The 25,190-nt window shown below is 32.8% G+C and overlaps 1 protein-coding gene and 1 long non-coding RNA gene across 2 annotated transcripts; one reads left to right on the forward strand and one right to left on the reverse strand.

The window, feature by feature from the left end:
- Positions 1-11,773: 11,773 nt before the first annotated feature.
- Positions 11,774-13,892, forward strand: LOC110691024 (dormancy-associated protein 2-like). The gene is made up of 2 exons (XM_021867964.1): positions 11,774-11,946; positions 13,350-13,892. Exons 1-2 carry the CDS (start codon positions 11,835-11,837, stop codon positions 13,505-13,507), a joined length of 270 nt encoding a protein of 89 aa, XP_021723656.1. The 5' UTR covers positions 11,774-11,834; the 3' UTR covers positions 13,508-13,892.
- A 6,666-nt stretch (positions 13,893-20,558) lies between these two features.
- LOC110691035 lies at positions 20,559-25,076 on the reverse strand. The gene is made up of 4 exons (XR_002505193.1): positions 24,645-25,076; positions 21,919-23,915; positions 21,521-21,577; positions 20,559-21,015 (listed from the first exon to the last, which is right to left on the reverse strand). It is a non-coding gene; the product is annotated as an uncharacterized LOC110691035 (long non-coding RNA).
- Positions 25,077-25,190: the final 114 nt, after the last annotated feature.

Raw genomic sequence — 25,190 nt, forward strand, 5'->3', positions numbered from 1 at the left:
TATTTATTATAAGATACTTGTATCATGTGTGTAGACTTCAAAAAGAAATAGAGATTTATAGAGGTTGAAAAGTTCAAGTTCTGGCATCTTTTACCTTTCTCTCTTTCCCCAATTACCACTGTAACCCATTTGACGATGAGTCGTTTGGTAGGATATACTACCATAATTTCTTCGAATCAAATATTTATATACATTAAAAATTATTTATTTATTAGTAACTGGCGTAATCTAATGCTAGTTACTGATAGTATTTTTAAAAAAAAAATAAAAAATATATATTTGTAACCGGCGTTGAGATTTGCCAGTTATTAATAATACTCTAATTATAACCAGCGTAACTTAATGCCAGTTACGAATAGTATGCTTTCTAACTTGAAAAATAGACTTTTTGTAACTGGCGTTAGGTTAAGCCAGTTACGAATAGTACATTATTTTTAACTAACATTAGCCGGTTACGAATAATTTTCATTAGTTGTAACGGTGGTATTTGCAACCAACAATGCCAGTTACAAAAAGTCAATTTCGTCAGTTACAAATAGCATTTTTTCTACTAGTGCTATAATCAATCCTTAATTGCATTAGGAATGATAATTCATAATACGCCCTCATCTAGATCATTGGGTCGCATATAAAGATCAAACCGGACCCAGTTTATTAATTTGGCCATAACTTCCTCGTTATTCATCGGAATCGGGCTTATAATATATTGTTGGAAAGCTCTTTTCGAGACCAATACAACTAAACCATTATTGGACCCTTGTTGTGGAACAAAATAAAGTGGATTGTCTATTTTCATAAATAGAATAGGTTTTCGAAAACAGAAAGAGAGATTTTTTTTTATAAAAACTAACCGCAACACTAGAGTTTCCACACTTTCACTCTATTCGATTATGATTCGACGTGAAAGGTATTCATCACCGGGTTTGGTTTTGGGGAGACACAAATGGGTGTCTATAGTAACACCACAGGAATTAATAGCAGAAGTATTAGTGGCATAATTGCTCAGATCAATTCATTTACATTGTTACTCTATATTCCGCTCTTGCTTTGTCAGACACGAAGGTTATATGATGCGAAGTATAGTTCTAGCTATTATGAGAGTGAGGGATAGCTCAAGTGGTTCGAGCTTTCCTCTCGGTTCCAAGTGTTCCTATGATCGATTTTCACCACCCGCCCTTGTGGCTCTCTAAACACAAAAAAAAAAATGCTCAAATTCAAGAATAGGTAAATAATACTCCCTCCGTTTCCGTGAGAGATTATTGTGGAGGAGAAAATAAAAAGCCCATATACCTTAAATAAATTAACAATATGTTTTTTAATAATGAACAAAATGGTCATGTTAATTGAACATCCTTTATTATAAAAACAAACATTTTATACAACTAAGCAAACACAATAATTTGTATTAATTTAAAATTAAATGAACATTTATTTTTATAAGAAAGAACATCATACGACATGAAAATGAGCATTTATTTTATAAGAATGCGCATCATACTGCATGAAAATGAACATGTGACTATTAAGGAATACAAAATTATTGTAAAATATGTTTAGTTATAAAATGATTACTTTTACTATATTAAATGTTCATTTTGGCACTGATAAGTCGACCTCAGTCCTTAACAATTGGATATTTCATTCCTAATGCCTTGAATGTGCCTTGTAGGGACATGTTTGTAGCCTTTGGGTTACTGAAAGAAATGGGCCTATGTAGACACCCAAATGTGTCTCCCAAAAATCAAACCCAGTGATGAATACCTTACATGTAATTTGATTATCGAACGAGGTGAAAGTGTGAAAAGTCTAGTGATGAGGATGTTTTTATTAAAATATCTCTTCTTCCAGTTTTTGAAAATATTTCTTTTCTTACCCTATTTATGAAAAACGTGCATTCCTGTTTAGTTTGGTCCAAGATAAGGGTTCCATAATAGTGTACTTGGATAGGGCTCGAAAAGACCTTTCCAACGATATATACGCCCAATTCCAATGAATAATGAGGAAGTTATGGCCAAAATACTAAACTGGGCTCGGTTTGGTTCTTACATATGGCCCAATGATCTAGAGGAGGGCCAATTATTAATTATCATTCCTAAAGATATTAGGATTGATTATATCCTTCTAGAATACTCTAGAAGGTTCTCTTAAATCCTAATGGAGTTAGGATTGATAATTATGTTTCAAAAAGTTTGAAATTGAATAAAACTACTCCTTTTGAGAATCCTTGTTTTCTACAAAATGGAATATATTCAGATATTATTTTCGTGCCTCATTATCTTTATCCAAAACTTATATGGTTGGATAGATCTTGAAATTATCTTTCCAATGATATGTTATATATTTAAATCTGAGTTATAACGAAAAAGATATGAATGAAATAGGAAACTCTATCCAAAACTGACATTCTTCCTCTATTTTGGCCATATCTTTTTATGTACAAAAGATTTTAATCTAATTCCAATTGGGTTGGAAATTAGACTTCAAGATCTTTCCAAACACATATTACATGCCTTATTGGACTTTTGGATCAAAAGATATGATAAAAACAAAATCCGAAAAAATTGTCTTGCATCGCCAAACGACAGGTTTGTCGCTTGGCGACAATTTCGTCGCCTGGCGACAAGCCCTGTCGTTGGCGACAGAAGCATGTTTTATTTCTTTTCGAACTCTGATTCTTTTTTATCAGTTCCGGACTATTTTCTTATAAATAGGGTCCCTAGACCTCCCTTTTTCAATCAACTTTAAACCAGAATTCTCTAATTCTTCTCTCTCTCTAAGCTAAAGCTTATTCTCTCTCTCTCTCTTTCTAGCCTAACCTTTTACACACACAATTCATCATACATTAGCACTAGACACAACTAGCCAAGTTCGAAGTTGTCTTCTCCCTATACATGAAAGGTTTGGTATTTCTGAGGGTTTGGTCCCCAAATCTCTATTTCCATTATTTAATTTAATTCTTTGATTTTATATTTTCGTTGAAGTTACTTACGTGTGTGTTTTGTTATTAGAAAGAGATACGAGGCTTCCAAGTAAGTGATTTAATTGTTTTATTGATATCATGTTTAGGTTGTTATTTTGATTCCTAGTATCATGTTAGGATGCTTTTCCTAGTATCATGTTAGGATGCTTTTCTTAGTATCATAATTAGAGTAATAACTAAATTTCTAATATCAAGAATGATTAAAAGAATGCTTCCTATTTTCTTTCTTAATAGCATGTTAGTATCATGTTAGGGTTAAAGCCTTGATCTTTAATGTTTAGTAACATGGTAGGGTTTGTTATTAATCTTGTTAGTATCATGCCTAGGATCTTGCAATTATTATTATGCTTTATTTTTAACATGATTATTTTAATTATGATTATTTTAATTATGATTGTTATTTTTATAATTTTTATAATTATTATTGTTATGATTATTGTTATTATTATGTTGCTTAATGATATTTTTTGTTATTGCTTGATCACACGTTTTATGCATGTTTAAAGGGAATTTGTACTTGTAATCAAGCTTAAAGATAATAAATAATCTTGTTTAGGGTTAATTTGATTATAATTCAAGTGATCGCCAATAATAGATTTATTTCTGCATTAATATTCAACCAACATAGATTAAACAGGTTTAGGGTTAATTTATTGATTGCATGTTAGTCAGAAAGCGCACATGAATACGAGAAGAATAAAGTAGAGATCTATTATTAGGGTAGGTTCTTTCTCTTTTAGATTGGATTTGTACCTTCATCCCCGAACTTCTAGTCTTTGTTCCAGACCTATTGGAGTTAACGATCCTTTGAATCGTTAAGGGGTGTAACTTTCACCCTGTGAACGGTTTACAAGTTCCTAAAACTTTTTGGCGACTCTTTTGCTCTAGCTTCCTTCCCTTTGGACGCCACCATGCTTAAGTGTATATGATCACAGTGGGGTTCAAGTTTGGGGTAATGCTTGAAGTATTCCCTACAGCCTAAAAGGGGCTTTTAACGCTAGCTAGAAGAGTTATTATGTGCACCATATTGCACCTAGAAATAGGTGCATCACGTCTATATTTTTACACATTTAGTAAACAAATTAAACATTTTACAAAAAATAAACATGTAGTAAAAAAAAAATTAACACGTCACAAAAACTGAACATAAACATGCAACTTTTATGCCATATTTTATTAAAAAAATGTTCATTTTGTATATATTAAATGTTCAGTTTATATTACAAAATTATTGAATTATTACGAGTCAGACAAGTTTCTTTCAAAATTTGTCAAACTCATAATAATTCAAAATTTGCGATTGTTCAGATTTTTTCTTATTAAATGTTCAAAAATTGTTATTGTTCATATTTTTTAACTAAATGTTCGAAAGTATAGGTGTGGTGCATTGTGATTGTTAAGATTTTTTTATTAAATGTTCAAAATTTGCAATGTTTAGATATTTTTTACTAAATGTTCAAAATTCGTGATTGTTCAGATTTTTTAACTAAATGTTCAAAAGAATATGTGTGAATGCATGATGCATTCCGATTGTTCAGATTTTTAACTAAATGTTCAAAATTTGTGATATTAAAATATTTTTATTACATGTTCAAAATTTGCAATTGTTTAGATATTTTTTTATTAAATATTCAAAAGTATAGATGTGGTGTACCTATTTTTAGGTGCACCATAGTGTATCTTAAAATTTGCGCCCTATTGTCTTGAATTCTATTTTGTTTGTATGCATGTTTAGACATGACATTGATATATGTCCATGAAACGCCCAATAAAGGCCCATTTGGTACCCCAAACAATTGGTATCTAAGAAAGAATTGACAAGAACAAATGTTTTGTTAGTAGATTCATGATTTATAGAAGATAAATGACTAATTTTAAGTAAACTAGGTAGCGCATAGTGATTGACTCTAATTATCCACACAAGTATTTTTTTTAATTTATATCTTATGTCAAAATTAATTAAAATTCATTTTTCTTATTTTGATAAATTCATTTATTAAAAATTTATTTCATGCACCTAGGTGCTCTTACAGCCTTGTAAGTGAAATCAAAGGTATTTTCTCGCCCAATTTATTTCCATTCATTCAAATACTTTCAATTCTATATTTTTCCAATATATATAATTTTTTTAACACCCCCCCCCCCGGTTTGTATACCCCTTTATTGAAAAATAAAAATCACAACATAGCCTTAAATGAAAAATTGGCTTAAAATAATACCAACTATCAACACTGTGTGCAAAATAATACGAATTCAACTATTTGCTATTAGCGGTACCACCTTTTATACTATATGTGCAAAATAGTATGCTAGTCACCAAAAACGTATTTTGAGTAATATTCCGTCTTTATTTATTATTATTATTATTTTATTAATTATTTTTTTTTCAAAAAATACATATTGTATCAATAATTTCCTTTACAATCAAATTAATAATGCATGCCCCACCCCTTTGTGTGGTTTTATTTTTTAAGTTGTCAATATGTATTTAAATAATTTATTTCAAAATACATGTAGAGATTATTTCTACTACTAGTCTACCACACAAAAGTAAATAGGGTATTTTTGATTTAATTAGATTCAAAAATTATTTTAAAAATCCAAAAATTCCCTGCATTATTTTTGTTGGTGAATGTGGAAAAATTTCGGAAATTTTAAAACTAATTATATCAACATAATAATAAGGCATTTAAATACCCTATTTACTATTGTGTGATGTAGAAATTACTATATGTATTATGAAAAAAATTAATTACATATTGATATTTTTTAAAAAAAAAATCCTAACAAAAGAGTGGGGCATTATTAATTTGGGTTGTAGAGAAAATTGTTAACATAATACTATGTATGTATTTTGAAAAGAAAACAGAAAATTAATATAAAAAATAATAATTAATTATAAAGATAGGAGGAATATTCATCGAAATACATTTTCTGAGATTGGCGTACTATTTTGAACATATAGTATAAAAGTTGGTACCACTAATAGCAAATAGTTGAGTTTGTATTATTTTGCACACACCATTGATAGTTGGTATTATTTTAAGCCAATTTTACAAAAAAAATAACCATGAAATTATTGAGTTCTAAATGGATTAGTTTTCATTAAAACTAGTTTTTAGGCCCAGACGATGCTCCGGGTTATTACATGTATTACAATAATTGTGAATGGTATTAAAGATACATATGAAGATACTAGTTTTGTGACCTGTATGATGCCCTAGTTTTTTTTCTTGAATTTAAAATAAACTTTTATCTATATCCCAAATGTTAAAATATATAATTGATACAAAATTAGATAGGAATTGATTTGCTTTTTTTTTTTGACAATTTAAATAGTGTAGTAGGTATGTAATGACTAATAATAATATCAGTGAAAATGTTAGAGTAAAACAATTATTAAAAAAAATAGCAAAGTAAGCTTGAAGTATTAGAAATTTCTACAAAGTGAGCCTAAAATAAATTAATTAAAAAAATATTCCAGCCCATTGGGATGATCCGACCTTGAAATTTTAGGCTAAGTTGAACATTTCTTGACTTGTGACCTGAAGTTACCTGACTCGTAATGACCCGTGACCCGACCCGATTGATAAGTCTACATATAGTAATAAAATTATATTAGATGTGAAGTACTAAATTTTAATCATTGAGAATAGATTCGTAAGATTGCATATTCCTCAAAAAAATGTATAACAAATGGATTTTGTACGATTTGAACTACTTCCGTCGCTCTAAAAAAATTATGATATAAATTTATATGATAATTATTAAGAGTTATAATCTAATATGTTTTTTTTGAATAAAATTATAATTTAATTTGTACATATATTAATATTTTATTGAAAATAAACTCTACACTAACAATTTTATCCTAAAATTCTATCCAAATTTTATTAGAATAGAATTTTTAAACTAACTTTTTTTTTATCTTAGAAAGTCTATCTAGATCTATCCAATTTTTTATTAAACAAATAATCATATGTGCCAAAATAATTTTTATACATCGCCAATGTGGGGTGGCACTTGGCGAAAAGTTGGGACGCTAAGTGTCGCTGTTTCGTGGCCTGACTAAAAGTTTAGCTTTATATATTAGTTATATGATATGATGTTTTATACAATAGTTATTTTTTTTTTGTTATTAATAACACAAATTATGACTTAGTTCAATGGTTAAGATCTTATTAATTAACCTTAAGGTCAAGGGTTTGAATCTTTATATAAATTATGATTCTAATTTTTTAATTAGTGTGTAATAACATGGAAGAAAGTTAAGGAAGAGTGTCACGTGCATATCGACTTGATTCGAAACGGCCTTTAAATATATAGTCGTAGGCACGTAAATTTTATATAAGTGCCACATAGCATTGGATACAGTCAAAAGTCAAGTATTGACTCATGTTTATTTGACTTTTAATTGGAATTAATTATTTTGGGTGGAATAACTTAAATTAGCCCATTTGAATTATTTTTATATTATTGTCAAGCCCAACATCCAATGTACATCAAACCCTAACCCTAGGATGTCCTCACTTTATAAATAAAACACTCACTACATCATTTGGGAGGAGAAGAAAACCTAGAGAAAAAAAGGATCGGAGAATCAAAATACAGAGAAAGCTTCTCATATACTCTAAACCTCTCTAGAGAAAAACCTCTCATCAAATACACCAATGCTTTCTAAAGAAAACATAACCTAGAAGAAGAGAAACAACCATTCAACGTGTTGTTCTACTCTATCACCCGTGGAAGAGATCAAGCCTCGAAAGCCCTCAACACGAAGGAAATAAGGAATTCAAATCATTAAGAACACAAGTTCAACCTCTACATCAAATAGTCATTGATCGAGATCAAGCCTCGTCGGCCCTCGAATCAAGAATTCAAGTCATCAAAGATCTATATCAACAACAACTCAAAAGTCTACATCAACAATAAGTCAAAGTTCGGGATCAAGCCTCGACGACTAATAATTGGTTCGTGGAGGCGGATGCACGATCCACATGGTGCATCCGCTCCAAAATACAAAAAGCCGGAATGAACATTCAGATATATACTAATGAACATGGTCGTATAAAAGAACATAGTAGTCATTTATAATGTACATGGACATATACATAAAAGAACATAGTGTTCATTTGTAATGTACATCAGTTTTTTATGCAACAATTTTGTATATATATTTTTTAAAAAAAGAAATTTTGTATAATGAAATAGATAAATAGTACTATAATTAATTTTTTTTACCATACATTAATTACAAATCATTTCAATTTTTTTTACCAAAAGTTCACTTTCTCTATCCAAACAAAACTTCAAACCCATTTAAATTCCTCAAACAAAATTTCAAGAAATTCGAAATTTTGAGCTCAAAATTGTTCAAGATGACAAATAAAAACGAAAGGTAAGACCAAATTCGACATTTATACTTGTTTATTTGACATTCATACTTGTTTATTTTGAGTTTGAGTGTTTGTTTTTTATAAATTTAATTGAAAATTTTAATATTTGATTTTATTGAAAATTAATTGCGATTTTGATATAATTTTGTTGTTGCAATGAGAAATAAAATTAAATTCTTGAAGAAGATCAACCAATTAATATATTTTGGAAGAAGAAAGCAAGCAAATAGACAAATTTAGAAAAAAATTTAGATCCAAATAATACAATGTACATTAAAATACAGTAAAATGTTATTTTTTCATATACTTATATGATGCAAATAATACAATGTACATATATGTAACCAACATTATAACATATATGTTCATTAGAATATAATACAATATACATTATAATACAGTAAAATGTACATTTTCATATACATACATGATCATTTATACCAAATGTACATTTACTATATGAATAATGTTCTTTAATATTATCATGTTCTTTACTAATATTACAAATGATCTTTAGATTTACAAAAAAACATATAAAACTGGATGTTTTTTATAAAATAGATATATGTTCTTTACAAAACAATTATACGTTCTTTACTGAATAGCTAAATGTTCATTCCGCCTTTTTTTAAAGAACACTGGATGCACCAAGCATGGTGCATCCGCCTCCAAAGAAAAAATTTCACTCGACGACCCTCGTTCGATAATCAAGTCAATTCGTGAATTACATCAAAGTCATAGTGGAGATCAAATTAGAGGATCAAATTAGAGATTGTACCCAAAATTATCAAATTAATAATATTAACACTTTGTTGCATTTGTTTTAAATCTATATTTTACAGATTTAAAATTTGAGTTCACAATAGTATAGATAGATTCTAGCAAACTATATTGAATTACATAAATCCCTTTCCATCTTGGTATTTCTCTTTTGCCCTTTGTTACGGGGTACTTGTGTCCTTTAAATAATCGTCGGACAATTAATAATTTGCACTAAATGATTGATTTAGTTGGTATATGTTACACTTGTTATTAATTTTGTGTTTTTTATTTCCATACTAAATATAGGTCATTTTCAAACCAGTTGACAAGCATCCCCACAAAAATGACAAAACCAGAAACAATAAATCTTAAATAAATATCGTCAAGGTTAGTTGAATGTGCATTTTAACAATATCACTAAGGTTGATGTGTACGGAATGATGGATTGATATGAGCTTGAGCTCCTACTTATTGATCTTTGCAAGTTGGGGGTCGAATGAAGGAATAATGCAATGAAAGGGATAAATGCAATTTGCAAAAAATTACAAATACAACTTTATATGTTCATTCACGAATAAGGGATTGGACAATCCAAATGTTATCACGAAATGAACACAATAACCCAATCAACTTAAATCGTTCAACAAGTCGATCATGAGATCATTGACACACTTATGGTCTTGAACTACTTAGGGTTCGGGGATGATAATACATACTTAATCAGGAGTTAATGTTTGTTTGTATTCTCTCGCTAATCAATTAAGTTTGAGTTGGTTGGTCCATCTTCTAATTCGAACCAAAGTGAACGAGTTTTATTTTATCTATTATCGGGTATTTTTTAGGAGACATATATAATTATGTGTCTACAGTATGTGTTTGTAGGGTTTGTACTCCCTTGACCCAATAATTAGACCTGGCAATCTTGACCCAGCCCCAAGGACCCGACCCAAATGACCCGACCCATCACCCGAAATCGACCTGAAATTAGTGACCCGAAATTGACCCAAAACCTGAATTAACCCGATCCGACCCATACCCGACCCGAAGTGGAACTGACCCGACCTTGACCCAAAACCCGAAATGACCCAACCCGAAACGACCTGACCCGAGATGACCCGATCCGAAGTTGACCCGAGACCCGAAACGACCAGACTTGAAGTTGACCCGAGACCCGAAGTTGACCCGACCCAAAAATTACCCGACCTTTAACTTCTTTTAGTAAATAATTGTATAAGTTATAAAAAGTTTATATTAGGAAGTTATACATTAAAATAGACCCAACAACATCTTACATGACTACATTGACTTTCATATAATAGCTAAAAAGACGGTCAAAGTGAGATGTGTAAATAGTGCAAAATGTCAAATCGCTAAGAGTAATTTGGGACGGAGAGAGTATAAGAATAATTCAAAGAAATTATTACAACAATGACAATGATAATAAGAGTACGTATTAAAACTAAGATCAATAAGAGAGTGAGGTATAACTCAATTAGTTAGAGCATCCCTTTTATTTTCAGGAGATCCTGAAAGTGATTTTCAATCTAAAAAAAAAAGGGTTAATATAAGTCAAACAATTACTATATTCCATGAAAAAAATAGCCTTACAAAATATAGCGAGTTTTTCGTCAATAAATAAATAAACATATATATATATATACAGAGTTGAATTTAACCCAATGAATCACCCGAATATGACTCGACTCGAAGTTGACCCGACCCGAAGTTAACCCGAAATTGACCTGACCCGAACTCGACCCGAAGTGTTGACCCGATACCCGACGCGACCCGATTATCAGTCGACCCGAAACCCGAAATGACCCGACCCGAACTTGACTCGATAACCTTTTGACCCGAACTTGACCCGACCTGAAATGACCTGACCCATACCCGACCCGAATGACCCATTTGCGAGGTCTACCAATAATACATACAAATAAATCACATGAAAATTTGTAATTCTTTTTTAATCATATTTAAATCTATTTTGCACTCCCCCAATCTTCTACAAGCTGCCAAATTGACATATGATCAATTTGTATATAAAAAATTTGTACATACTTTGTACTAACCATGTTGGGTTGTATCATTCTCATGTTTATCTTCGAAGTTAAACGAGTTAGAGGATCTGAACACTTTCTTAACCCGTTTAATAAACGTGATGTGTCATGTTGTCCCATTTAACTAATCTTTTCAGAAATGCTTGACACTAACCCACTTTTTTTTACACTATCTTATCCCATTCGTGTCGTGTTGTCATGTTGCAAGTAAAAAATGTTAGCCCCAAACAAAATATATATCATAAAATCCGTAAAAAATTTATATTGTTTTTCGTAAGCGGGTTGATTCGTACGTGTTAATTTCATGTTGGAAATCTAACTCTAATCCGGCTTATTTAATTACACGTGTCGTGTCTTGTTGACCTGTTTAATTCGAATCATAAATTCTTAACACTAACCCAATTTTTCATGTTCGGTTTGTGTCGTGTTAACTTTTGTCAGCTCTACTTAGTTTTGTATTACTCTTTACCAATAATTTTCAATAATACAAAATGAGGGAATATTGTTATAAGTCTTTTAGGGTTCTTCGTGGTCCGGGTACCTAGTACAACCGTCTATATATACATGTACTACTCCTGACACTCTTTCATATCCCATCCTAAAATAATACGGAGTATTAATTGGAGCCTAAAAAATATGTCAAACACAAAAGTTTTTCTTATTGTCATCCTCTTCGCTGCAATTCTTATCAGTTCCTATGGGGTCTCAGCTCGTGAGCTTGCTGACCCTCAGTCGACTAGACAAACTCGTTAGTTTCTTATACATTCTTCCCATTATTTATGACCTCTTTTTCTTGAATTTTATTGAGTTAGTTTTGTTGTCATGCTCTGTATTGAAAATTTTATATTGATCGTTTAAACTTTGAAATGTGACTACCACAATGTTTTAATGATTATATATTTGATAATTGACTTATTTTTCTCAAATTATAAAATATATTTTTTTTATTAGGAAATTTTGCAAAAAAAACCTTTTATAAGCATTTTTTTTTGCAAGAAACCACCTTATAACTTTTTTTTTTTTTTTTGCAAAGACACACCTTAATCAAATTTTTTTTTGCAAAACCATACCTTTATGCCGAAAAATAGAGTCAAACCCTATTTCCCGGCGTTGACTACGCCATCCGCACCCATGAAACTGAGAGTGGAGGGGAGAAGGGTGGCTAGGGCTATAGAGAAGGGTTTAGGGTGGTCAACGTCGTTAAAGCTAGGGGTGTGTTTAGGGTGGACAACGCCGTAAAAGGGGGTGTTTTTCCATAAGAGGGGGTGTGTTTATGGTGGTCAACGCCATGAAAGGGTGGTTTTGTGGGTGGAGGTTGGGAAGGAGGTGGTTTGTGGGTGGGGCTAGGGAGAGAGGTGGTTTCGTGGGTAGATTGGGGTAGTCAATGCCGGAAAATGGGGTCAAACCTCATTTTCGTTCCGACATAAAGGTATTGATTTGCAAAAAAAAAAAATTTGATTAAGGTGTGTCATTGCAAAAAAAAAATTATAAGGTGGTTTCTTGCAAAAAATAGCTTATAAAAGGTGGTTTTTTTGCAAAATTTCCTTTTTATTATTATTATGTTTTGTATAAAAAGAATATCATCAATATTTTTTTTTTAGTTATCCAATATTTATCTTTGAATAAAAAATGCTGCAAATACAAAGATTTGGTTATCAGAGACTTATTTATACACCGTGGATACACAGTACACAGATGAAGGTGTAACATAGAATAAAATTTTGCTCATAATATATATATACTACCTCCATTCTTGAAAGTTTAACCTACTTTTAATTTGCGCGGTTTCCAATGAACATCTTTGACTATGAATATATTCCGTTGTGTATAGGTGAAAATTATAAAAAGTTGATATTTGAAAATTTTATAATTACAGGAATCTAATAAGATCTCACATGCTAATTTCTTTCTATTGTATTATTTGTATATATACATCATAGATCGCGGTCGAAGTTATTTTATTTTGACTGCATGAGTAGTAAGTGAGTTGGAAAAGAGGTAGTATTTTTTTTTTTATATTTAACAGCATAACATGACTAATTTAAGTAACAATATTCATGGTTTATGTACAAATAAATATATCTTGTAGTAATATTGTTCTGAAGGTTATATATAGATCGTGAGTTTGTATGTTCATTTCGATTTTTGCAGAGTCCGTGGAAGAGTCAAAGCAGTATGGTTATGGTAATCCAGGAGGAGGTTATGGTAATCCAGGAGGAAGTTATGGTAATCCAGGAGGAGGTTATGGTAACCCAAACCCACCCTCAAGACAAAAGATGGCTAAGGTTGTTGAGGAAAAGCTTAACTAAATGATACGTTGTGCATGAAATCTTTGAAAGGGAGAGCATAACAAAATAAGTACTCATATATATTTGTGTGTACCAATATGACATAAATAGATTGGGACTTTGGGAGTGAACAAAAGTTATGGTTTGGTCGATTATTCTCATGAGTTAATTGAGTTGGTGCAGTGTTCGTCCCAAGTTATTATATGATCTTAAAATAGACCTGTAATATGTAATGTTTCTCAATTATTCAGTACTCGTACTCGTACTCTTTAAAGCTTTTTTTGTATCAGTGTCGAAGGGATTAGTCTAAATTTCCAGGTTATATATTATATGTACTTGCTAAGTTGGTGAATATAGCATACTTCCTCTGTTTTATTTATTTAAGTTGACAACTTTGACGTTTGTATTATTTATACTACGTAGTAGTATAAATTACACTTTGACTAGATTTTATGATGATTTATAGTTACGAATAGTCATGTGGTATCTGGTTTGAATCACCATAATGTAAATTTTATTAGTATATATTAATAATTTTAAAATGAAAAATTAACTCTAAATTATCTCAACTGTTGTTTGTGTGCATAATAATACAAGTATAACCTAAGGTATTTGCTCTCAACATCACCTCCTATTTAACTATTTGGGCAATTAATACGCCGGTCCATGGATCGGGAATCTTAGAGAATATTCCGTTCAATATCTATTAAATTAATAATTTTATATTTAACGCATCGGTTTGCATGCAATATTGCCTTGGTATGCATGCTTTATATCTAAGTTGCAAAAATTGTTAGGTTATGGTTTTTATGATTCATTTTGGCCCTTCAAGATCAAATTTGAGACTAAAGATCAAAAACCCCTCAGTTTGCGTGCGAGCAATTTCCACGATTTGATGTTTGTTTCGAGCTAAAAAAAATTGCTCGATTATATTTTTGGGGGGTAATTTTGGTCAATTTGGATTTGGATCAAATTTGGGGTTGAAATTGGCATTAAATTAGTAGAAACGCCCCAATTTAATTATGAGCTGGTAGTCTTAAAAAAAATAATGAGCGAGTAAATTTCTTGGTATGTGTGATTGGATGGAATTCAATTGAAGCATTTTTTTTCTCCTTTTTTTTTCTATCTTCGACCTTAAATTTGAACAATAAGGACTAAAATTACCCGCTAAACCTCAATTAAGTAATTTAATAGTTTACCTATCTCAATAAACATGCATTGTAAACCAAAAGGAGGTACTCCGTAGTATATATCAAGCCGGACAAGCCCTCAATGTTCGGTTAAATCAATGTCTAATAATAGTTGATGTCAACTAAATTGATTGATTTAAAATCAAATCTTTCTACACTATTTGCGTTTTAGTGTTCTTTTTACACAAAAAATTTATATTGATATAGTATCTCTTGGATGGATTATTAATTGTCCCTGACAACAATTTTCTGATTTCTCTTATCTTTAAACATCGTGAATGCAACCTATCTAGTTGATAGAATTTATACCAAGTGACCTAGATTATACGTTTCCATATTTATAGTACTAACCTCTCATCTATCTACAACAATGCACACTCAATGCCATCAAGGTATATTGAAAACACTCGGCCCCATAAAACGTCACATGTGACCGAATTAAAAAGAAAGCTCATATTGAGGGGGAGTGCTGAGCCATAATCTGCTATAACAGTACATGTGAGTGTATAGTTCCGCATTGAAAAAAAAAAAGAAAGAGAGAGAGAGAGAGAGAGAGAGAGAGAGAGAGAGAATTAAACACGTTATGATTAAGGGAAAAATCCTCTTAGCTACAACCATATGATTTTGAGATAGAACTCCGTTAGTCATCTGAAGTAGAATCGAGATTGGTTTCATTCGTGCCATCAAGCTAGCTGGTATGTAAATTTGATGATTTGCAAAATTATTTGGACATTTCATTAACCTAAGACAAAATCCATAGGATTATGTCTTGTGGAACCAAGATATTTATTTGCTAGTAAGTCACAGTCACCGGTGGTTGGTCGTAGGACCAAATGCAAACACAACCAATATCCTTTAATTAAGTATCTGTTGTGATTTGTACTTAAGAAAAACATAATCATGTGGGATTTATTTAGCTTTATCTTAAAATCAACTTTCAAATATTACTTTTATAACTTTTTTTTAAAAGAAACTTCTATAACTTTTAATCAATCAAAATAAAAGATGAAGATGGAAAAAGCAATACATTGACAAGCGTGAAATCACATAATGGTACAACTAAAAAATAGAGGAAGTACATTTTATCATTATTGTATGATTTGAACCTCAGCTTAATTAACCTCGAAATGTCTAGGACTAATAACAATTGTATATTGGAAAAATAGAAACTAAAAATTCAACCTTTGCATGGTCAGACAAAAAAAAATCTAACCTTTCATTAATCTAAAAAAAATCCAACCTTTATACTCCATCTTCTTTGACAGATCCATTACCTGTTGATGACCGATTTTTGTAAGTTATGTGCTACGTGTCAGTCATTAATTGGTCAATTATTTTTTAAATCATTAAAAAACAAAAAAAATTAAAAGAAAAAATAAAACAGAAAAAAACCCACCACCAGCCACCTCCCCCAGCCCCCGCAACACCCCAGCCACCTCCCCCACTCCCCAACAACTTCCCCCACCCCAACCTGCCCCACCATCAGGGTCGTTGGCTTCCGGCGATCTCCCCCCACCCCCCACCCCCCACCCCTTGCCGCAACCTCCCCAACCACCAAAACCCCCTACGAATCTAAACCCTAACATATATAACCACCACACCAAACACCCTATTCGACCCTCCCAAACCAACCCGACCTATGCGATCTGACAAACCCCAATCGACGGCGAGCCTAAACCAACCCCAAACGCAAGCCCTGACCTCCACCAACCCAAACGCCTACCCCACGAACCCAGACGCCTACCCCACGAACCCAGATGCCTACCCGTAAGGCTGCGTGATTTGAAACAAGGAGGTTTTCGATCAGGGCCTCGGGGGACTGCGTCGTTTGGGAGGATTGCGTGAGGCTGTGTGGTTGGCCGTTGGTTTGGGAGGAGAGATAGTGGAGGAGGAGGAAGAGGGTTTCGAATCTGGGTTTGGGTTGGGTGGGGTAAGTGGTGGCAGAGGTGGTGGTGCCATGGTGGTGTAGAGAGGAGAGAGAAAGAAGAAGAGTGAGAAGGAAATTAAAAACAAAAAACAAAAATATAAAACAAAACTTTTTAACCGGTTTAACAGGTTAAAGGTCAAATGGACCTGTCAAAAAAGGTGAGGTATAAAGCTTGGATTTTTTTGAAATTAATGAAAGGTTGGATTTTTATTGTCAGACCGCGCAAAGGTTGAATTTTTAGTTTCCATTTTTTCCTTGTATATTAAGGCTTAAGTTTGATGGATTGGATGACCTAATAGGGCTCATGATGAATTGACCTCGAACAACTTAAAATGAATTTTTTGGTGGATTAGTATAAAATTACCGGTTTAAACGATTTAGAATTTGATATTTTTATAGTGTCTTAAAATCGATGAAGCAGGTCCTCTCTATACCTGAAAAGACCAGCGTATTTACACCAAAAAAAAAAAGAAAAAAAGACCAGCGTACATACCACATTGGCCACTATTGCGATGTGATGTTGCACAAAGGTCGGTTGGTGTCCGCATTAGATTAGGCGTCTCATTTTTTTTTTACCTATTTTGACACACCGATTAGGTGTATTGTATTAGACCTTAAGTCTGTTTCTGTAAGCTAATTACGAGTCAAGATAATCTAGATTAAATCAAATTTATTAGGTCAGATAAAAGGGATTAGATAAGTGATAAAAGTCGGGCCTAATATGTTTGGATCGGGTTTGTGTTAAATTGTTAATTGGACCATCTTCAGATTCGAACCAAAACAATCGAGTTTTATTTAATTTATCCCTTGACCCAATTCATACATAGACATGAATCACATGATAATTTGTCCATTCTTTCTTGATCATATTTAAAGCTAGTTTGCACTCCCTCCATCTTCCACAACCTACAAGCTGTCAAATTAAACATATGATCTATTTGTATATATATAATTTATACTCCCTCCGTTTTTAAATAATTGTTCCATTTCTCCATGCGCGGAGTTTTAGGAGAAATTGGATAAAGTAATAAAATATGGAGATAGTGGGGTTGGTGGAAGAATAAAAAATTGTAGAAAGCAAAAGTAGTGGAGAGAATTGGAGGAAAGAGAATATATATGTTGGGTCCACTAGGTGAGAGAAATTAATTAATTATTGTAAATGCTTTCCAAATAAGGAAATGGAGCAAGTATTTAAAAACGGGCGCTAATAAAAAGTGGAGCAAGTATTTAAAAACGGCTGGGAGGGACTACATACTTAATTATTACTAGAACTGGAAAACAGGGACTACATACTTAATTATTACTAGAACTGGAAAACGTGTCATGTCATTCTCTGTGTTCAAGTTAAACGAGTTAGAGGATCTCAACCCCAACCCATTTAATAAACAATGTTGTGTCATATTGAGGTGCCCCACGACGTAGTTTCTACAAAATAAATAATACGGAGTATATATGTTTTGGGCAAGGGCGAAGGCCCCCCTAAAATATATTATTTATAGTAATGAAGGCACAATCAATACAACAAATGAAGCTTGTCATATTGGTTAGATAATGACTCTTTTTCCCAAGAAACCTGGGTTCGGATCCCACCCCTACTTGGCACTGCTTTCAAACATTAAAAGCAAATTAAACAAAACAGGTATTTTAAAAAATTCTTCTTTTTTAAAAAAAAAATTATGTAATTTCATTTAATTAATAAATTTCTTATTGTTATTTACATGATTGTGATTAGTTGTTTTTATTTTATTTTATTTTTTGTAACAATTAAATACTAGTACATTTTAATTTTTTCCATCAATCTGTTGTTTAACAAGTCCAGCCCCCAGGACTTGAGAATCCTGGCTTCGCCCCTGGTTTTGGGTACATCACATAAACATCGTGTTGGAATTCTACTAACTGCCCAATTTAATTCATCGTCATGTTGACATGTTTAATAAAACGAGCCAAAAATCCTCGTTAGTTGACACTAGCTAACCCAATTTTTCGTGTCTAGTTTATGTCGTGTCAGATTTTGCCAGTTCACCTAGTATTGTATTACTTTTGACCAATAATATTCATTACGAAAAATTAGGGGTGTCCATTCGTTTTCGGTTTAGATTAAGGCCAAATCCAATCCGATCCGAAATAAATTTTGGTTTTAGTTTTCAAATCCAATTCGATCTGAATTACTTACTAAATCCAATCCGATCCAATCCGAATTATAATTCGGTTATTTGGATCCAATCCGCGAATCCGAATTAAAATTCGTTGTTAATTTTTTTTGGGACTAATGCGATTATAAAAATAAAATTGCAATAATAATTTTTCTTGAAAGTATAGTAGTACATGATTTATACAAGTATTGAAAACATAGGTTTACATGATTAATTATTTTATAATCATAGACATAGTTTAACACGATTAATATTAACAATATTGTTTTGTAAAATAACGCTTTCATAATTTGGTTATTTCGGTTTTTTCGGATCCGAACAAGGTCAATCCGATCCGAAAAATTGAATTTTCAAAAACATTTAATCTGATCCGATCCGATTCAAAGTTTGAATCCGATCCGAATTGATAATTCGGTTCGGATTGGATTGGATTTCGATTATTATTAGAATAATGGACACCCCTAGGAAAAATACACTTTGATAATCACAAATATTGTCAATTTAATTCTAATAATCCCAACTAAGGTTTATTCATTAATAATCCTAACTATGCCTTGAGTTTGCCTCAATCAGTCCCAAAAACCGGTTACCTACTTAAAGGATAAATTTTTTTTAAAAAAAAATGTCACATGTCAGCACATGATTGGTCTAGTATTAAAAAAAAAAATTGAAAAGAAAAAATGAAAGAAAAACCATCGCCACCCCAAACCCACCGGAAACCACCAACTAAACCCCTAGCCTACCGGGAAATCGGCCGGCAAACCCCCTAAACCATCCAGCCACCTTCCCCCACCCCGAAAATGGCCGACAAGCCCTCCTAAACCACCAGCCACCTTCCTCACTAACCACCGCAAAACCCTAACCCTAACCCCACACCGCAAAACCCACCTAAACTCGTCGGAAATTGGTCGCACGTCCCTAGGCCACCAACCATCGAAACTAGCCTCCTAGCCAACCCAATTCCTAATGTGACCTATCCTCGACCCCCGAAACCACCTTCCTAGCCAACCTAGTTCCAAAAATCACTATCAAGGCCAATGAAAGTCCATTGGGGTGGCTGGGTAGGTGGCTTCAGGGGTCGAGGATTGGGTCACTTATGGTTGTTGAGGTCACGTCAGTGATGTCCGATGGGTAAAGGGTGGGCGACGAGTTTCCGCTAGCGAGGTTAGGTAGTCGGTTAGGGTTTTGCGGTGGAGAAGGTGGTTGACTTTATGTTGATGAATTGGGATTGTTGAAGGAAAACTCAGGGCATAGTTAGGATTAATAAAAAATAAATCTTAGTTGGGATTATTATTAAAAGTAAATCGGCAATATTTTGGGATTATTAAAATATATTTTTCTATTCATTAATATGAAATGAGGGAATACTTTTATAAATATTAAGGGTTCTTCGTGGTCCTGTTACCTAGTACAATCGTCTATAAATACATGTACAACTCCTGCAGTCTATCATATTCCATCCAAAAATAAGATTAATCCGAGCTTACAAAACATGACAAACACAAATTTTTTTCTTATTGTCATCCTTTTCGCCACAACTTTTATTAGTTTTTATGAAGCCTCAGCTCGTGAGCTTGCTGGCAGCAGCTAAACCTGTTCAACGGGTCGGGCCGGGCAGGGCTTTATCTGGAATGGGTCGGGCCGGACAGGGCCAAGCCTAATCCAAAATGGGCCGATATTGTCCATGGGCCATTAAGACCGGCCCGGCCCATTTAAAATGTATAAACAATCCAAAACAACCATAAAGTAGACACAATATAAGAGAATTATAAAGGGACTTTAAGGGGCCTTATAAAAGCGCCTTGCAACAAGACAACCATTTCTGTTAAATTAAATAGCAACTTTAATGATATGGAAGTTATTAAGCTTCTTACATTAGGAGCACCGGAAACTACTTTACCCACAGCTTTTTTACAGGCTATCAACTCCTCCATGAGACTGTAATTCGTATGAAGACCTAAGGAAATGAAGTTGCTTAAAACAAAACCACCCAAAAAAAAAAAAAGTTTACAGCAGATGTTTTCAGAGATGCAGAGCGCTTACGGCCAGATGTATCACATAGAACAATATCAAATTTGTCTTCCTTTCCTCTTTAAACAGCCTGAGTAAGAACTATTCAGAAAGCACAATCTTAAGGTCAGTTTGCACTGTCATCTGTCATCATCCAAGAGGCCTAACACAGGAATCCTATTGTTATACTAAAACGTTTAAGTTTTGAAGTCTCATCTGACGATGCTTTTGCCTTCTCTTTCTCTGCCACTACAATTTCACAATCTGTTCGCTCAGCCCAGATCTCAAGCTGATCGCTTGCAGCAGCTCGAAATGTATCACCTGCTGCCAATAGTATATGGAACAATAGATAACATGAGGTCAAGCAATTATAGATTTAGCACTGTTAATGCCCCTTCCATAGCTGAAAAATATCCCTCTTATGATGTTAATAAAAAAATTTCTAAGAATTTTGTACTGTAGATTATTCATCGGGATTTGCACTACTCAGGTCTTTTATAAAGTATGAATGAGTATTTCTCACTATTTAGTAACTCCCATAGAAAAACAGGCTACTCACACAAAAGAAACGAAAAAAAAATCACAGTTTAAGCACTAAGGCAAAGCTCGAGGGAAAGAATCCAAATTAACCTTAGCTCCTTCTTTCTTCAATCTATGAGCCAACTTCCCTTCAAAGAAAGATAGGATATAAGATACTCCGTAATAGTTATAACATGATTAAAAGCAAATCGGAAGAATCATGTTATGCACTTACCAAGAGAAGTTGTTTTTCCGCCTCCATTAAACAACTATCATGATTACAGCAGGTTTCCTACAAGACAAGGCAACAACCAACAATGTGTTGAGTTTTCCAAGTTCAGCAGCCCAGATAATTTTAATTATGCAAATCATTCCTCTGCATTGTATTTTTTTTTAACTACACTGCTTTTTATTATAAAAGGGCCTTTAAAGGGCCTTGCTTTAGTAACAGTTGATCTCACAGGTGACAGTTCACCAACAAAGCGAGCCAATAAGGTAACAAGCTCAGGAAATCAACTGAAACAAAAGAATAAATTTAACAACCATGGTTCGTTCAAGTCAAAAGACCACAGAAATGCAGCCCTAGTCCAGCCCTTTTATAAAAGCAATAAAAAACAAAATAAAAACAATTACCTAGTATAGGAAAATATCATCAACCTCATCATCATCATCTCCATCATCAACGGCCTCATCATCATCCGAGCTAGAATCACAATCCAAATTTGAAGGGATGTTATATTCATCACGACGCCAATCTTGAACACAAACTAGGGCTTGAACCGTTGAGGGTTTCAATGAGCTACGATTAGGAGATATAGTTATCTCCCCAACACTAAAAGCCGACTCGGAAGCCACCGTACTAACCAGAATTGTTAGAAGATCTCGTGCCAACATTGCAAGCTCCGGAAATATCACGGCATTTTTTGCCAATACTCTAAAATATCTAGCTCCATGTTCAAATCAAGCTCCGATTCCTCCAAATATGACTCAAGTTGGGACTTTTTTGTTTGAGTCCTTGTAATTCTTGAACTATAGCTTTGATAATCATCAAAGAAGTTTTCATCTTCGATCCTACTACTTGTAGTAGAGGGAGCAACAATTGGGGAAGTTGAAAATGTTGACTTATACTCATTATACAAAGATCTTAAATTGTTCAACACTTTTTCAACTTTTCACATAGCCTCATCCAAACCATATATCTTGTCAAAACAATACTCCACAAACTTTAACTTAAACCTTGGATCAAGAATTGTCGTACAAGCTAGATATATGTTATACTCGGACCAATATTTGTCAAATTTTTCCAACATAGGTAACACCATTTGTGCTAAAAATTCATGTGGACCTTTAGATGTCTCAAGTAAACGACGATGCACCATACATGCTCCCTTAAAATACATGTTAGAAGTTGGAGACTTATTGGCCGAGAACATACATGTAACATCATAAAAGAGTTTCAAAAACTTGTGAACAACACTCAAATTTTCCCATTCATCATCCAAAGGCACATTACTCTTGAAAGATGCATGAAATGACCCCAAATGAATAAACACATCTTTATAGTAAAGCACATTATCAAGCATCATATATGTAGAGTTCCAACGAACTTGCATGTCCATACGAAGTTTCCTCTTAGCGTCTAAATGAAAATGCTTTTGAGCGGTATCATAAAAGTCCTTGCTTCTAGAAGATGATCTTGTAACATATTTTACCAAGTTTCTAATCTTATCTAATATGTTCTCAATACACGATAGACCGGATTGGACAATAATATTGATGATATGAGCACAACATCTTATATGAAAAAAACAACCACCACTAACCAACATACCCCTTGACCCAAGACTATTTTTCATGTGTTTAACCATCACATCATTGTAACTTGCATTGTCAACCGTTAAGCTAAGCACTTTATCATCTAAATGCCATTGATTAAGAAAAATAAAAATCTCTTCGGAGATGCTTTGTCCATCAAAGGGGGGAGACAATGATGTGAACTTAATAATCCTTTTATGAAGTTTCCAATCATGATCAATAAAATGGGCGGTTATGCAAATGTAATGTTACCAAGTGTGTGATGATTTTCAATTATCAGTTGTCAAACAAATTCGTCCGGGTGCATTCCTCAAATTTTTTTTTTATTTTCTCTCTATAAGAGGCATACAAAGAAAAAAGGTCTCTCGTTAAAGTTGCTCGACTAAATAGTTTAAATTTAGAATTAGCCTTTAACATCATCCGCCTAAAACCTTTTTCTTCTACGGTCGAAAAAGAATGAGAGCCTTCAACAACATATAATAAAATCTCTTTTCTTAATTCACTCATATCAAAAACAAATTCTTCCTCATCCTCAACCGCCTCCCCAAGTGGAAGTCCACTAGTTCGTTTTTTACACACATCAAGAAAATGACGTATTAAATGAGATGTGCCACTATTATTGTGGGCAATTAACTCCACTTTACAGTGCTTACAAATAGCGATTCTCTCACCTTTTGTATTCTTTCCTTCCGTCATTTCTCGGCAAACTTTAGATTTCCTACTCCTTTTACGCTTACGGGCGGCATTAGATTCATCAACCTCATCATCTACCGGCATAGACATTGTAGTTGCTTCACTTTCCATGGTTAAAAAAACTGCAAAAGTAGGTAAATAATAATTATTAACCCACTGCCATTACTAAAATTACAGAAATATATAATAAGTATAATGAGTATAATGTATAGATTAAAGAAGCAATTTGTGCTATATATTGATAATCACATGGACATCTCATGAAGCTGACAAACTATGATTACAAACAACAAAGCAATAGAATTATACCAAGTATTTATCATGTGAATGAAAAATAATATACTTGATTGATTTTGTATTTTTAGCAAATGAAATCATAACAATCAAGAGATTAAAAATACAAGATTACATAAACAGAGAACCCACTATATATTTCTTGATATGGCTACGAATATCTTATGGAGTTGTGGTAATTGACTAATATAGTAATAGATATATGACAAATTACTAAATATACAATAATCACTAAAATTACAAAACAACAGCAAAATTACAGAAACAGAGAACCCAAAACTCAAAGTAAGAAAACAAATCAATGGAAGAAAAATTCAATCCATAGTAGAACTGCATAAGTGCATATATCTGTATATTATAATGGTAAAGTTTAAGACTCAATCATATATCAAATTAGTCAATTTCAATGAGAAAATTGCATAGGAAACTACATTAATCTTCTCATTAACAATGAAAATAGAGCAGAAGGTGATAAATTGCATAATTGTGCGAAATCGAACAAACAAACTGAATAAACAAACTGATCGAGAAGAATTGAGCGAAATCGAACAACATACCTTGGTAATTGAAGTAATATGACGGAATCAACGATTGAAAGCGGCAAGCAAGAAGGTGATAAATTGAAGATTTAGAATTTGGGAATTTTTTTAGGTTCATCATTTGGGGGAAATAGGGGATTTATAAAGGAATTTTTTTTTTTGAAACTGACGTTAGAAAGTTTTAGAAATAAACAGAAAATTTAGGATAAAAAAACCTTATAAGTGTTATCTAATTTCAGCCCTTTTTAACTTAGACCCAACCATTTAAAGCCCATTATTTAATAGCCCTTTAAAAGTCCTCCCCATTTAAATGTTGGATGGGGTTTTTATAAAAAGGTTGGACTAGGGCTTTAAATGGGCCCCTAACCCATTGAACAGGTTTAGCGGCAGCCCTCAGTCTACTAGACAAACTCGTTAGTTTCTTATATACCCTTCCCGTTATTTAAGACCTCTTTTTCTTATTTAAAATTTTTAATTTTCTTAGTTTTGTCGTCATGCCATCTACATCAATACAAAGACTCTGTTATCAGAGATTTTTCTATGTATTCACCCGAGTGCACATAA

Source organism: Chenopodium quinoa, unplaced genomic scaffold (genome assembly GCF_001683475.1).
Source record: "Chenopodium quinoa cultivar QQ74 unplaced genomic scaffold, ASM168347v1, whole genome shotgun sequence".
Lineage (NCBI taxonomy): Eukaryota > Viridiplantae > Streptophyta > Magnoliopsida > Caryophyllales > Amaranthaceae > Chenopodium > Chenopodium quinoa.